Raw genomic sequence first — 16,158 nt, 5'->3', positions numbered from 1 at the left:
TGAAAAATGCTGGAAGGCTGAGGAAGTAATACGGTTTTAAATTCATTTTGGTAAGGAAACTTAAAAATAATTATTCTACATCATGTTATCATTATATACTATCTGTCTTCAAGTAAAGGAGAGGAATGAAGAGGAAAGTGAAGGCTAGCTGTAGACTTCATTCACAAAAGCAATGAAAAAAAAGAGGTGTCTTTATGGTACTATATTTTTCATACCTGGTAGTGGAGAGATTAGAACTGTTTCTGCATGGTGGGATGTTTTGAGATAAATTTTTCTGTCTGGGTGGTTTTCATTTTAAAAAAATTCTTCTGTGTGCACTGAGGGAAAGAGAAGGAGAGAGTGAGGAAGTGACATAGATGTGGTTTTGTGCTTGTATGGCAAGAATAAAGTTTGGTGTGTTCCCTAACTAAAAAATGGTAAATGCAGGTGTTAGAGATTCAACAGGCAGCATTGTGTGCAACACAGCAATGGTTTGTGCACGGGAAGGTGACAGCCAGTGGCTACATCAAACCTCCTTGGGCAGAAATCATAAGCAAATTTGCCTGCCTTTCTCCATGAGCCAGTAAAGCTTGCTGTTTTGCAAAAATCCTACTCTATTAGATAAGGTCTTGTAACTGTTGGAATGGTTTTGTGTTCGTAGAGCTCCTTACTGCGCATTTATCTTTCAGTTCAGCTGGAAAAAATTCTGACTTGGAGAAATTCAGGAGAGCAAGTCAGTGCTTTGGGGCTCATAAAAGAAACCCTGCAGAGATGTAGTGTGTCTCAGTTCTGATGGAGAGGAGGGGAGGAACAAGTCAGAAAGGTTGTATAGGAACAGTGCTGTGTGCAGTGGTATTGTTTCTTCAGGTTTCACTTGCCTTTTGTGGATGGTTAAAACTCCAGAAGGGGTGATACTAGACACAGTCTGGCTAGACAGCTGAGTCACAGAAGAGGCAAATCATCACAAGACCTTGAGTGAGAGTTGGCAGGGAATTACGAGGACATAAGTCTGTGATGCCGTTCGTATCTATGAGGGTGTGCAAACAGCAGTGAGCCAGATTTCCAGAATGCTTTAACTACTGAAATATTAGGCAGAAAAAGGCAAAGTCTCCTCCATGTTTTCACAGAGGTGAAATTGTAATAAAGTTCTACTAGGGAACTTTAACTGTGGTAGTTAGGGAAAACTGAATCTTGAGGTTGGGGGGTTGATTAAAGCATTTAAAAAATAAGCCCAGAAAACATTTCTCACATAGTAGATTTTGAGGTATATACAATATATATTTGAAATATGTATTTTTGAGATGTTGGGGATAAAAGCACATCATAATTTGGTTAAATAACTGCATTTTTAAACTGCTGTACTTTGTTATTCATTTAAAGAAGGTAGTGTATTGAACATAGTAAGTTAGGAACTTCCATTTGAGCTGGTTTTTTACATTGCATTTACATACTAACTTGAGGTATGCTGTTTTGAAGTACTGGACTGAAATTACCTTAATAAGGTATTTATTTAGATCTTTCCTTCACAAAGAAGCCATTGTGGCTGCTTTGGTGCTCACTTTGACGTTTAATGAGCAGCAACCCCAGGAATGTACAGATGCATACTCCACTTGGCAAGTATAACGCCCTCCTTTCCTAGAAGAAAGAAAGGTCAAATAAATTAACTTTGTTAGAAATAGTAATCTGCTCATTGTGTTTAATCTTTTTTCTCATATTAATGAAAAGAAACTGACAATGGTCACTAATTCCTATCTGCTTTCATATGTTAAAGCTGAGAAAAGCTTAATTTGAAGTATGAAGTGACTTTCATTGACTTTGGGGGCCAACACTGCAAGGCAGGTTCTCTGTGTCTCTTAGAAGTCTCTCAGAGTGAAGAAAACTTACACTTGGTATAGTATGATTAAATGTATTTTTAAAATCCAAAAATCTAATTTGAAACCTTAATTGTGCTGCAGCCATTTACATTGCAGAACATCTGAACTTCAGGAGTGAATAGTTGTACAATTGCTTAATATATTAATTAAAGCTACAATTAATTTTTTTTTTCCATATCCAGAATTAAAATGCCCAGATGTTTTCTTATCTGTCATGCAAAAGGGGTGATTTTCTCAAACCATTTGTGTTTGATTTGTCTGTCAGGGGCCCAGGAGAGCTGATACCCTTGTGCCCCACCAGTCTGTCAGTCTCCCATCATGGGGAGCCTTCACTGAACAGGCACTGGGTCAGAGGGCAGCTCCACTGACGTGTTCAGGGTCACACAGCAGAAGACACAGCGCTTCCTGGGGCTCCACAGTTGAGTGTATGACCCACTGCCAGCCCCTGCCAGTGCCCTTGAGGAGCTCCCACTAACAGTGCACAGAATAACATTCTTTATTGATACAGTAGAAGATTGTGACAGGTTAAAGTGAGAAGATTGCTTGTGATATTTAGCTGGAAGATTGTATTCAAAGCAGTATATGGATAAGCTCTAATTCCTAACAAAAGCTATCTTGAGATAATCTGTGTAATAAAAACACAGCTCGTACCCAATAGGCATCTTTACAGGGGAGAAGATGGCTCCCTTTGGAGCCATGGACCTCTTCTCCCCATTTTTAACTAACTTTTGTTCTATTTTTTTGTGGCTGGATGGAGTGTGTATTGTGTGTAGGAAGTTGGGCATGTTGACTGTATTCCATCTGGGGAGTAACAACTGCTTTTTCTCCCTATAATTTTCCATGCTGTTGTAACTGTGTCTATAACTTTCCACTTCTCTCCATATCCTGTTTTATCTCCCCTTAGCATTTACATTAACTGCAATTTTTGTAACTTTCCAGTTTGCTTTAATTTTGCCCCTCTTTTCCCTACAGCAACCCTATCATTTCAAGTGTTCACTAACATACTTTTAGCAGAAATATTTTGAAAAAAAATTGAGCGGAAAAACAATGTTTTGAGCCCTGCAAATCAATATAAACACATCACAGCTTTTATATGAAAAATCATACAGATTTATTCTCTTGGTTCTTTGATATTATTATATATCTTTTCATTTATTTGCCAAGTATAACTACATCAACTGACTAAGCATGAAGTGTCACAACTCCTGGGAGACTGCTTTTCTGCAACTGGCCTCTTAACACGTTTTTCTCCAAATACTTCTTTCCCCCCTGCCCCCCCCCCCCTTTTTTTTTTGGTTTCCAGGAGAAATGATTATGAAATAAAAAGTGAACTCAGTTAATGAAGAGCTGTCTTCTTGGTTCCCCTACAACAATAAGTCTGAGAGAGAGGTGAATGGCTTGATTAATTTCTATGTGCCATTAACTTCCATGCCCTCAGATGACAATGTTAATATTCACAATGTGAATTATTTTTCTACTGCTTGGTTTAGGAGAAACACACAAAGGATGTACTTATTGCATGATGTAGCACTGTGCCCAGCAACCCTTTGGATGCCTTAAAACTTGAAATGCCCCTGCTGTCCTGCTTTCATTCGTCATTATAGGCAGCATGGTTGAGATTTTACAATGCAAAAATCTGTGGCAATTGCCAACTGCAAATACAAACAGTGTGAAGAAAAATAAAATCCAGAATGACTAGTAAGGTATGGACTGATATATTGATACATGCCTAAATAAATTTAACTGACTAAAAGTTGCTGAGTGTCTGGACTTTATCTTTAAAATGTTGTCTGAAATCTCCCAGCCCATTAGACTTAAGTAGTTTAGAATTCAATGATCTGATTGCAGAGTTCAGAGATTATTAGAGCAAATGGGGCCTGATCAATGCCTTGGGTCATCTTTTCAGTGTGTTAATTAATTAATCAACAGGAACAGAACTATATGTGTAATGCAAATTAACTCAGTCTCAAATTATTAGAATACCAGAATTGGTCATATGCAGAAGAGGGGAATCTAAAAGCAGCAGGATATCAGTGCTTTTATCTTTGTAGCATCACTTTCTTTGGTGATGTCCTGAACTAGAGATATTTGCAGCATTTAGTGTGATTATTTCTGTTGTGCTCTCCTGAAGAAGTGAATAAGCTTTTGAGGGAGTGGAAGAAATTCAGTAACTGAAATACTCATGATTCATGGCTGGCCCTTGGTTCTATTTGTTATCACTGTTTCTCTTCATTTACATTAACCCCCAAACCAGGTTCCTTTGCTGTAATCTAGTACCAAATACAGTTTCCCTAATCCCCAAATCCACACTGAATTGCAATATTTCCCCATGAAACAAAATAATTTTATGTGGTATTTTCTGTTATCTTTGCCAATTATTTTTTCAGGCCTTTTTATTTTTCCCAACAGCTTTGTCTTTTAGTGTGGAAAGATACATACTTTGTTCTCCTCTAGTTGCTCCTTATTAAAAGACTTCTATCTTTGGTGTTCAGAGTACATGAAAATGCTGTGCTGTTTTTGCCAAGGACCATACATTTCCTCCCTTGAATGAGGGAGTTAGATACTTTGATTTGTTTTGGACATTGGAGTCATTCTTCTGTTCCTGAATGTGGATCCCTCCTTCCACCTGCATGCAGGAACAGACCAACTCGTTGCTTAGGTCATCTCTCTGTTTAGAACCAAAAAAGTTTTTAGGTTCAAGCCCTAAAACACTTCCTGTCAGTATTCTTGCTTCAGTTCTTTGTGACTTTTTATGCACATGGTAATTTTTAGCAACAATAAAAGGGTTGTGTGCACAGTTGGAATAAAAGGAAAAAAACTGGTGTTTGAGAAAAGAAAAAGAATTATCAGTGCCAGCATTTGGTGTCACAATTCCTGTAAACCAGAAAAGTCAGTGTTCAATTAGAACTCCAGTAGGTGGTTTGTCACAAACCCTATGGACTGGAGCACAAGGGCTACTTCAGCTGCTCTGCCATTATCTGCTGGTTTTGGAGACAGCAATAGCAACTGGATAGCCACCAGAATTTCCTGTTTTAGTGGAACAACCTGTGGTACCCTGTAAAATTCATTTCTAAGACTAAGGGCCATGAAGTTGGCTAAGCCCAGGCAAGAGATCCTTGACCCAACTCTTCCCTTGATCAGCTTTCTCCTAGCCATGGCAGGGGACAGAAGATGAAGAGGTTGGTAAGGCAAGTACTGTGTAGGTATTTCACACTCATCTCAAAGAGACAATTTTCTATCCTGTCACTTGTGTGGTTGTATTTTGTATGTACAGACAGATTCCTTGAATCATCGCATAAGTTATAAATTCCATTTTGTTTCCATGAACTGTGAGTCTCCCTGTGCCTGGGGCTGTCATGTGCTAACAAGAGACAGGAGGAGTGCCAGAGTGTCAGTCATTACAGACTTTTTCCATCTAGTTTACTCTTAACTAGGAGGGGCAAATGAGGAATGAGATCTTAAATAAGGACAGCATATCCCTCCCACACAGAACCAAGACAAAGAAGCCAGGTGGTAATGTTTGGATTTCAAAGCCAGGAAAGATTTTTGGAAGCAGAATGGCTTGGTCAGAAAAGATAAAGTGATGAATGGACACACCAGAGAGGTTTCGTGACACAGAGGCAGTGGGGAGGTGGTGGAAACCTCTTCTTCTTCATTGGAAGAAATTAATGTCTGTGCTTCTGGGGAATGGGAGAGAAAAGTCCCTGAGCACCAAAGGGGATCTCACAAAATCTCAAAGAATATTCAACAGTGAGGAAACGTAGGCAGAGAGATGTATGTGTGTTTACTATTTCATATGGCTCCATGTATCTCTTGTGGTCATTAAAGTGAAGAATGACTCCACTTTTGAGACAGTTTGCAAAATCTGTGCATTCCCTGATGCAACTCTGTGGGATCCTGGAGAGAGAAATTGTCACTCAGATTGTCACTATCACTGAGCTCTGGGAAAGTGTGTGTCAAAGCTGTGGGGTGTCCACAGCAGTTGTAGGGTGTAAGCCAGGGTGTCTCCTTTTAGAAGGGAGAAGAGATTGCCTGGAGACCCCAGGCAGATAGCAAAACTTCAGAGTTTTTATGTGGAAGCAGACAGAGAGTCTTTGAGACAGCCTCACAAGAGATATAATCTAGGCTGTAATATCTCAGTTTTTGAATTCTTACCTGTAGTGAAATGAAACTGAGTGGAGGAGCACCAAGGCTGGCACACAGAGAGATAACAAGCAGTACCAGTGGTGGCTCCAAGCATTGTCTGGCAAACACGAACCGCAAAATGGAAGTCAGACAACGTACAGACCACATCATCATAATTTGCACTAAACCCAGGAGTAATAATTCCCAGCAGCAGACAGGCTGTTAGCTCCATGCCACAGCAGCTCTGTAGCTGCCGAGTGCTTTGGAGCCTGGGAGGAGGCAGCCCCTGGCACCTGCAGCGTGGGCAGGGTAGCCAGGGAGGACTCTGGTCACACTGCCAGTCCCTGTGTGTTTGCCACAGGGCACCATGGCCAGCGTGCACCAGCAGCTCTCTAGGATGGAGGCTCAGCACAACCTCCTCTGAGGCAATTTAAAAGGGCTGAAATGCTCAAGAGGATAATGTGGAGCAAACTGATGTAAATGGTTCCTCTGCATAAACTGCAATTTTTGTAATTTGTTTAGGGAGCGAGGGGAGTGCATTTTGCTGTGTGGTTTTGGTTTGCATAAATTCAGAAAGTGTTGTGAAATATTTTTTCTGAAAATGCAACTTAACTGTTGAGAGTGAGGTGAAGGTTTTGTGATGAAAGGAAAATAGTATAATAGGAAAATGGGGGATTAATGTGGTGTCCATGTTTCAGACTTACTACATCTGAAAATAGATGAACTGGTGAGATTACCTCGTATGATTTTTACATATGTAAATGGACATATAACTATCTATCAATATAAAATATTAGTGCATATTTACTGTATAATAATTAATTCAGCCTTTTAAGCAAATTAAGATTGCCTCAAATTTACATACAATGTGAAGAAAAGTCCCTTTATCCTCTGTAACTGCAGCATTTGGCAGATTCAGGAATAAATAATCTTTTGTGGCAAGGGTATGCCTTATCAAACATATGCAGATCAGTGCTAATTAATGCTAATTAAGGTTTCCTGTCTATCTAGCTGGAAAAACGTCCAAATGTTATGAAATCCAGTTAGTATGCCTATTACCCTAATTGTTTTATATGGGATGGTTCTTAATTAAAATATGTAAATTTACCTTAATTGCTATATACTAATAGAGGTTCATGTTATCTCACTAAAAATGACAAGATGGTGAGGAGGGGTACTTAAACAAATAATTCTGATACGTTTGTAAATAAATGACCTTTACTCAAAATTATTTTTAATTGGAAATTGGCAAAAGGAACATTTTGCCATCTATGTTTCTCTTTAGTTTTAAATAATGTCAGAATTTACAGTTCTTTGTTAATATAGATCTGGTGACATTGCAGCTTAATTAAGACTACTAAACAAGTCAACATTTCATGTGTTTACTATGTGTTTCAAAATTGTTTGCTAACCTCACACTGACCTTCAGAAATGTCATACTTTACAATATTAATCTTTCTTTTCACTATTTTTTTGTTTTGTGTTTCGATTTTTGTCTCTTTTAATCCCATGGTTTATTAGTGAAGTTTGATGTAGTGGTGTGCCTTGGCTGGTGCCTGGCCCTGCAGCAGAGAGGCTGGTGAGCTTCACCCGTGAGTGTAGGACATGGGCTTTGGTCACCTCTGGGGGGACAGTTCTCATATCTGCTGTGACATGGCTGAGGCCCACACCGGTTCATACACAAGGTCTTGTGTGCCCTCTGCCCAGCACAAGCACTATTTGAATGATATTTTATATGGCAGTTCATAGGTGTACAATACCGGCATTTTCTTTACAATTATCATGCCATTTCACACACAGAGCAAACTTTTTTCTCCTCTGAAGTAAAGAATTTAATTGAAGAATATGCTAATCTAGAGAACTGCCCTATAATTGTAGCTTTTACTCATAATAGCAGTAGATTTTTAAAACACTTGGTACATTTTGGCTTATATTGTATAATATGCATCATGAACATAAACCTCACTTTGCAAAATCCGTCTGAAAGTATTTCCTGTTTTGCAGGATATTGTAACCAACGTTTCTCCAAGGATTGTGCGTGGAACTACTTCAGGTCCTCTGTATGGCCCAGGCCAAGGCTCCTTTCTAAACATTGAACTCATCAGTGAGAAAACAGCAGCCTATTGGTGTAAAAGCATTTCTGAACTGAAGGCTGACTTTCCAAAGCATGTAAGTGCCACTTAATCATAAAAATGCAACATACTTACTTGGAATCTCTTGTCTACAGGCCTGTGAAACCCACATATTTAGTATTGATTCCATAGAATTCAAATTGCTTTACTGACATACAAGTACACTGTTTAAAACCAGAAAAGCCCATCCAAATAATATTTATGACAGAAAATGCAGTGAAATTGCTGTCATGCAGAGGACAGACATGATTTTTTAGTTAGGTTGGTGTTTACTTTGTTTGCTTTCAAGGGAAAGTAAACATAATATCAAGAGAAATAGCTGATTCCAGTGTGGATGCTCAGCAGTTTTGTTGTGAATAATTTTGTATTTAAGTTCATATGTAATTTATAATAAGAATTGTTACTGTGAATTGAATTTGATCATAAAACAAATAGGTGTTCTCTTCATTCTTAATCCAAATGTGAAAGATGCTTACGATATTTTTATAAGCAATTGAGTGCTCTAGGTGAAAAAGCCCAATACTTATACAAGGATAGAGTTTTGTTAGAGCCTGTTTGGCTGTGGGGAATATCTGTCTCAAAGGCTATAATCACAACTGGGAGCAATGACACCAGCTAGCTGGCATAAATGGTTTTCAGCTACTGTTCTTGTGAATAAGGATGACAAGGTACAAAGTAAAATTCTCCTCAATCATTATCCTGAATGGATAGAACTAGAAATCCCAGAGCCTGCATATCTTCTGTCTTGAAGTTATTACATACCTCCATGTTTCAATATGAGCAAAATAAGTGAACATTCCTGAATATATTATGACATGAAAGTAATCGAGGTTTTTTCTTATTCCTGGTGTTTAAATGTGCATATCAGCAAGTATAAAAGTGTTTAAACATTTCATATTGACAGTAAAAATGCTGCATGTTTAGTATCCTACTTCCCTATGAATGGACTGTGTGTTTTTTGATGAGATTCTCGTCACTTTATTTACTGTGACTGAGCCCCATCATAATGAAAGCATGAATCAAAAGATAATATCCTATTCCCTGATTTTGATTTTAACATGCTTTGTCAAAGTCCTGGATACTGCATGCAGGCAGACTGTTGGTTGTTTCTGCTGTGGGAATGGTATCCTACTGCAGTCTTCACCAAAAATCCCTCAGAGCACTTTATGCTTGAGATCAAACCATTCTCTTCTGTGAGGAAAAGCACTAGCAGCATTTCAAAAGGAAGTTTTGAATTTTCTGAGACCTAGTGTTGTGTGTGGGATGAAGAAGTCCCACTCTTCCAGAGTTCCTGGGGTGAACATCTTCTGATCATCCCTCATTATATGCGAGTTATTACTTTGAGAATGTGAATTCAGTTTCTGCATGTTGGCTATGGCTGCTACTGTGGCATCTTTGAGGCTGGTAACGCCTGCGTGGGCAAGCAGCACCCAGCAGCAGACCTTGGCACTGCTTACAGGGATTTTTAAAACATGCCTGTGAACTCATCTAAGAACTGTCATATCATTATAATGGTAAATTTGTTGCTAACTGAAAACAGAATTTTGTTCACTCAGGAGAAGTCTCTTGGTGCTTATTTTGAGGTATTCTGTATAATTACAGCTTGCAGAATTTTCTTCACCCAATTGCTGTTCACTCCTCTATGAAGGGTTTTTCAACATTGTGTGTTTTATTAAAACCAAAACCAGTTTCTGAGAACTGTTTGTGTGAACTTAATTAACAAACAAAGAATGACATTTTCTGCTCAAATGAAGGCCAAACAGATGAGGAAACAAGTGATTACAGTAAAAAAACTTATCTTACTAAAGCAAATTTTAAAAGCAAAACAAAACTTAATTACTTCTGCTGTGAAATACAAGTAAGTTGGAGTAAGGTTTATGTTACAGATGAGAAGGATATGAGCAAAATAGCCACCTCACTAGAAGGTGATGCCACACCTTCTGTCTCATGCCATTGGGAAGAAGCACACCATAAAGGGCAGCTAAATTCCCCCAGCAGAGGCTGGGCTGCAAACTGAGTTTTGCAATAGGCTGTGCAGAAGGGGACCACCAGTCACAGCTCCATGGGTAATGTCACTTAACTGTGGCATGTTTCCCCTATAGATCAGGAACTGGCATCTCCCTTGTGCTGCCTTCCCCCCATGTGGTGGGTGGCCTCGTGCTTTGTCTCTTCTGTCTCCTGATTCTTGCTTGTGGCTTGCAGATATCTCTGACTGGCAGTCTTGCCATTTCCCCTCTTCTGTTCGCTTCTCCCTTTGACCTCAGATCCACTTCAAGTGCATGAGGAAAAGCTGCCATCACCAGGAGCTTGCAGCAAATAAAATATTGTAAGGGTCCAAGCAGAGGAGAAAGCAGGAGTCTGCGTTTTGTGTGTTACCTGGTAAAGTACTGTCAAAAGCTGCTTACTGGGGTCAACATACCACAGGTGGGAAATGCTTAAACTTGTCAGTTCATGGCTAGGCCATAATGGTTAAAGTGCTTTAGTTAGTGGGGTGAAAGAATTAACACTAATGTCACAACAAGTCCCACTTTCATATTTCATTCACCAAGGACATACCTGATTATATGGTGTATTGGTGTACTTTTCAGCCAAAATGTGTCTGGAAAAATGACAGAGTATGGTACACTCAAGAAATTAGTTTACCTAGGGAAATACAAATTCAGCCAAGTAGAACTCACCTGAACAGAAATGAAAACTGTGTGGGAAAAAAAATCGCTTGTACATTAGCAAATGTGTATGAAATTTAATCATTGGGAAGTGTCTGAGAAAGTTGAAAAAAAAAAAAAGAGTTATAAAGCCTGGGAGGAGAACTTACTGCTAAAATTTTATGTTCACATACTTGACAGTAGCTACAATCCAGCCATTATCTGTGCTGGGAACAGTGAATTCTGGTGGTGGCAGTATGTCTTGGTGACCTGGTGAAGCAAGGAGCTGTAATCTCTTTAGTATTTGCTCTAAGGAGAACATGCTTGCAAAGAGCAAGGTTTGAAAATAGTAAAATACTTCTCTGCAGAAAAATGTGTACCAAGGTTTCCCTTAGAAGGTGATGAACACAATTGTCAAATAGTCTTTCTACACCTTCCTATAACTGGGGCCCTGTAGATGATAATAAGGTAAACAATTCAATTAAAAACCTCAATATGCAAATTAGTTGGGGTCTGGGTATGTGCAGGAGGTCACAGCAGTACAAATAAGGGCTTTGACAAGACACTTCATGAAATAGATTGCAGGGGAAATGTCATTCCCTACCAGACTAAGAGAAGTCCATCACAAACCAGCAAATGTCGGAGAAATTTGTACCACAAGAAAGAACTGGGATCTTGAAAGAAGATGCCAAATTTAATATTTTTTTTAATATTGCAATGTTAGTATACTGAAGTCTTAAAAGTAAGTTTTTGGCCTTCTAGCTCAACACAAATGAGTTTGATCTCCTGCATGACTCTAGGGAATGTACATAGGATAGCAGATTGTCAGCTGTGACACTGAATCTGTGATTCAGATATCAGTGTCATGATGCGTTGAATTGAGAAACCTCTTCTGCTAGAAACAGTAAGTACTCATGGACCCCCAAACTAAGCTGAAAAGTCTTGTCTTAATGTTTGTTCTGCTGCTTGCAGAATGCTGCTGACAGTCTCTCTGACAGTTACTCAGCAGAGAGCAGCTTTTCAAGGCTGAAGCTGTTAAAGAAGTATTTTTGTTCAACATTTTGTTCAGAATGTCCCAGGAGCACCTGCTGGGAGTAGCCATGCTAGAGAGTATGTGAGAACAGATCACTGGATCCCAGGCTGGTAACTGTCTTCTTTGTAGCATTGTGGGGGGTTTGTTGTTTTTTGATTTTTTAGATTTGGTTGGGATTGTTTTTTTAATCTCCTGGAGTGGTTCAATTAGTTTTTATATTATGAATTTCTTTCCTACAATAGAAGTATGAAATAAGGCTGCTGGCTTTATTTGGATTTGGTCTTTGTGGGTTCTTGGTTTGATTGTTTTAAAATTTAGGTGAAAAGGCCAGATTTAGTTTAATTCTACCCTATGAGGATAGGAGAAGATGAAGGGCTATAGAGGAAGGAAAATACAGTCTTAACAGGCATATATGAGTGCATTGCTCCTACAAATAAATTTTGCTGCAGAAACATGCAAAGTTCAAAGAGATGAAGTTAAAGGGTGAATAGAAATAGACTTGCAGTAGTTATTTGGATGTTTTGCATGGGGAGGTTTGATTGGTTTCCAGTGTGATCCCTGAAGTGGTGTCCCACATATGAATCTTATGTTGGACCAGCTCAGGTTTTAAAAGCAGGTTTCAGCTACAGAGTGGGGGAACAACATTTCTGTGTTTATATAAACATTTTCCTTGCTAAGTCTGCACTAATAGTAGACCCTGATATCTGGTTGCTGAGAGGAATTGACCAGAATATCTAAAATTGCAGTGGATCTCCTTCGAGACTTAAAATTCAGGGACATTAGGTGGAAAACTTTTTAAGATACAGAGGACTTGTAGCTTCACAGCTTTACTGTGCAAAGGTCAAAGTTGGATTTCTCCCTAGAGGTATTAGGAATAATTTGTTTATTTTTGCAGGTATTATTATAGCTTTTGCTTTTAATGGGTATTTAGAGGCCTGTGGGATGTTGTACATAGTATTTGCATTTTGGGATACCAGTCACAGACTTGTTTCAGGTTATGGAAATCAATAGTTTTGCTCTTTCTAAGCCTAGTATAGATTGCTTTACCTTTCCATCACAGAGAAATGGTACTTTGTACTGCAAATACCTATTAAGTTATATCTCCATGTGATAAATCTCATGCATCTGGACAAGCTCATTATCTACAGTCTTGGAATAAAACATTTCTAAGCAATCAGGTAGGGCCATGCCCTCGTGGACCTCACTTGGTACCAACATCAGTCAGTGTAGAGTCATCCTGTTGGAGGGGGTATGTGCTGTGCAGTCTCAGGCTTCTCACAGGACTTTGCTGAAAGTCCAAATGCTTCTCCACATGGGCTGAAAAGGACAGAGCACAAGGGAAGAGAACCACAAGCTGGGCTGCCTCGGAGCCTGCACACTCCCAGAAGTGCAGAACAGCTACCTGGGTTACTTTATCTGAATTTCAGGCCCACAAATCACATTTTAAAAGCTCCAGAAGTTGTTATTGCTGCAGCTTAAACTTCCCAAAGCCAGCCGTCATGGATGCTTGGTAGGAGGTGAAAAATCCCACACAGCAGTTGTTAAATTCACCATATGGAAAAGATCCCTTTCACTACAGAAAACTGGCAGTAGGCCCATTCCCTTAACATCAGAGGAAATCCTAGCTGAAAAGGGAAAGTGAGGTTGGAATAAGGCACTCACACTGATTGCCTTGTCCAGGAGCTGAATCACTTGGCCCGGGAGAGTGTGGAGCACAAGAATGGCCGTAACTCCTCCATTTCCAGGTGGTGGGTAGAAAGGAGGAGATCTCAGAGCACATGACCGCATTTCCTTTTTCTCTTTGTCATTCACCACAAGAAAAAGGGAGGTTGAAAAACAGTAAAGAAAAATACTTCCTAGGAAAGAGAAGGAAAAAAGCTGCCCTGAAAGAGCAGCAGACACATTGACAACATATCTCTGCAATGTTCCAGGGAAGCTTCCACTTTTCCCCCATCCAGAGGGTGTCCCCATTGCTCCTGATCCTGTTCAGCACTGTGTGAGCCAGCAGGATGCATTTTTCCCGTGTTCAGTCCAAGGAGGGATTCAGCAAAAAGTCCATTTTACACTGAACAAGACCAGAGGCTAGTAACAGAAATATTGATGTGTTATATCTTCGAGATCACATTTGCGTATGAGGAAGGAAAATTTTTTTGAAAGACTCTTCCACAACACATAAAAACTGCTTAAACCTCACATGACCTGAATATTAATAGGGATGGGTCTGAACTAAAAAATACAGTGGTGTAAATTTTCACTCCTTGAGTCTTAGGTGTTAGTAAAAAAACAAAAAAGAGAAAATACAGGAAAATTCTCATCTATCATCTCATCTACCAGCAGGTTTTGATAGTCATGCTGGCTACAGCAGATCTGCTTCAGCCTTGAAAAGTAGTAAAGGAGTGATGTGGAGTCAATGTAAAATCTCTTTTCTGGTAGAGGTCTGGGGAACTACAGGCTTAAAATCTTTTATCTTTGTATGTAAATTGGTAAAAGCTGTTCTAAAAAATAGAACTAGTAGAAAGAAAAAAAAAGAGTGAAGAACTCCCTTTGTACTATGTTATGCCTAAAAAAATTCTTTTAAAAGTTCTTTGAGGACATCAAGAGAAATTTAGAGGATAAAATTGAGCTTGGATTTCCAGAAGGATTTAGTAGAGTCCTTCACTGAGGAATTTGAAAGAAATTAAGTTATCATAAGATTAGAGGAAGAAACCTACATGAATAAACAATCAGTTAAACACAGGAAACAATGTTAAGGAATAAATAGTCAATTTTCACAATGGATGGAGAGCTGCAGGAAAATTTTTTAGGGATCTCTACTGTGTTCTGTGCTATTTAAAATGTTTATTAACAATCTAGAAAAGAGAGAATTTGCCGATACTAGTATGTAATGTAGGGAGATAAAGATGAGAGCTGACATAAAGGTTTGTGAAGAATCTTGCACTACTGATTGACTGGCCAGTGAACTGCCAGGGAGAAAAATAAAAGTAGTATGCAGATGGGATAAGCCAATGACAAATTTATATATACAGTGAGTGATTGTAAGCTAACTGTACTAGGGTTACAGTCAGAGAGCACTTTGAAAATCTCAGCTTAATGCAGAATAGCATTGAAAGAAAGCTTATCAAAAACAGAATTTCTAGGAAAGGAAGGAAACAAAGCAGAGCCCATCACAATGTCAGCATGTTCATCTATTTTTTTTTTTCCCCTTCACATTTTGAATAATCATTGTGGTTCACATCTTTCTGGATGGGAACCAGAAGGGTGATAGGTGGAAATGAGTGATAGGAGATTTTTCACCACATGGCTCGGCAGCTGTGGAGCTCATACTCATGGGGCAGTGCCAGTCCCAGAGGTACATACAGGCTGGGAAAAACTACTGGAAAAACTATCTGCAAGCATCCCCTCTGACTCAGGGAGTTCTTGTGCCACAGATTTCCTAAAAGCTGGGCAATATTTTAGGGAAATACTACAGTGAGTTTGCCCTGGGGAGCTGCTGCTGGTGCACGTGGGAGGAGGGGGACTGAGCTGTGTAACCCATTGCTGGGGATTTGCACTGTCAGTGCACAAAGAGGAGATCTTGGGTTTGGACCCAGAATCAGAAGCCTTCTTTGCCTCCAGTCCTGTCTCAGCCTTTGGACCATTGTTCCTGTATTACATTTTGACAACCTGATTAGCATGTTACTACATTACTTGAACTGAAGCTGAGATATAGATATATATTGTGCTAGTCTGAAATGATGTGCTAAGAGGTTTGTAATTCAAATGCTACTTTCAATTTTCTAAGATTTGCTGCATTTCCAGAGGGTCATCTCAGACAACTCTACATACAGTAATACAAGAAAATCTGCTAGAAATTTACCCAGAGACGGTGTCTGATCATGCATGTTCAAATGACCGTGCAGTACATGTCATAATGTTTCATCCCAGCTGCACAATATTCACACTGGGTTTTGGTTTTTTTCTTATTCCAAATTTTTTAAAAATATGGTTATTAATCTGGCAAAGAAGTGGAAACACATACTCTGGCCATCAGTTTGAGGGAATTTTATTTTAGGAAAGCACATATCTGTTGCTGGAAACTACAATTTGTAACTGAAAATAGGACCACATGGTAAGTTCAGTGAGATTTTTACAGTCATTTTATGATTCAGATGTACATGTTTGTGGTGACAAATTAGGACTTTGAGGAAAAATGTGAGAAGGTCTTTTATGTGTTGCACTTGAAAACTACTGCTTTGTTGAGAAACCTGTCAAACTAGTTTAGTGCTGAACTGTACTTGCTTCCATGGTTGTAAAACCATGACTTATTTTGTTTCTTTTTCTATCATGGCTGAGGTTTGAAAAATAGTGTGTAGTTCAGTATGGCACATTTG

At 39.1% G+C, this 16,158-nt stretch overlaps 1 protein-coding gene across 2 annotated transcripts in view; it reads left to right on the top strand.

Moving 5' to 3' along the window:
* DPYD (dihydropyrimidine dehydrogenase) overlaps window positions 1–16,158 on the top strand; it is a 341,070-nt gene that overhangs the window by 204,554 nt on the left and 120,358 nt on the right. For both annotated transcript variants that reach the window (XM_033067795.1, XM_033067796.1), the window contains exon 14: window positions 7,983–8,147. In XM_033067795.1, the coding sequence (XP_032923686.1) occupies window positions 7,983–8,147 (165 nt within the window). The remainder of the gene's footprint in view (window positions 1–7,982; window positions 8,148–16,158) is intronic.

Source organism: Catharus ustulatus, chromosome 9 (genome assembly GCF_009819885.2).
Source record: "Catharus ustulatus isolate bCatUst1 chromosome 9, bCatUst1.pri.v2, whole genome shotgun sequence".
Classification (NCBI taxonomy): Eukaryota; Metazoa; Chordata; class Aves; order Passeriformes; family Turdidae; genus Catharus; species Catharus ustulatus.
Note: the sequence above shows the minus strand (reverse complement) of the source record. Positions and strands in the feature narration are given on the sequence as shown.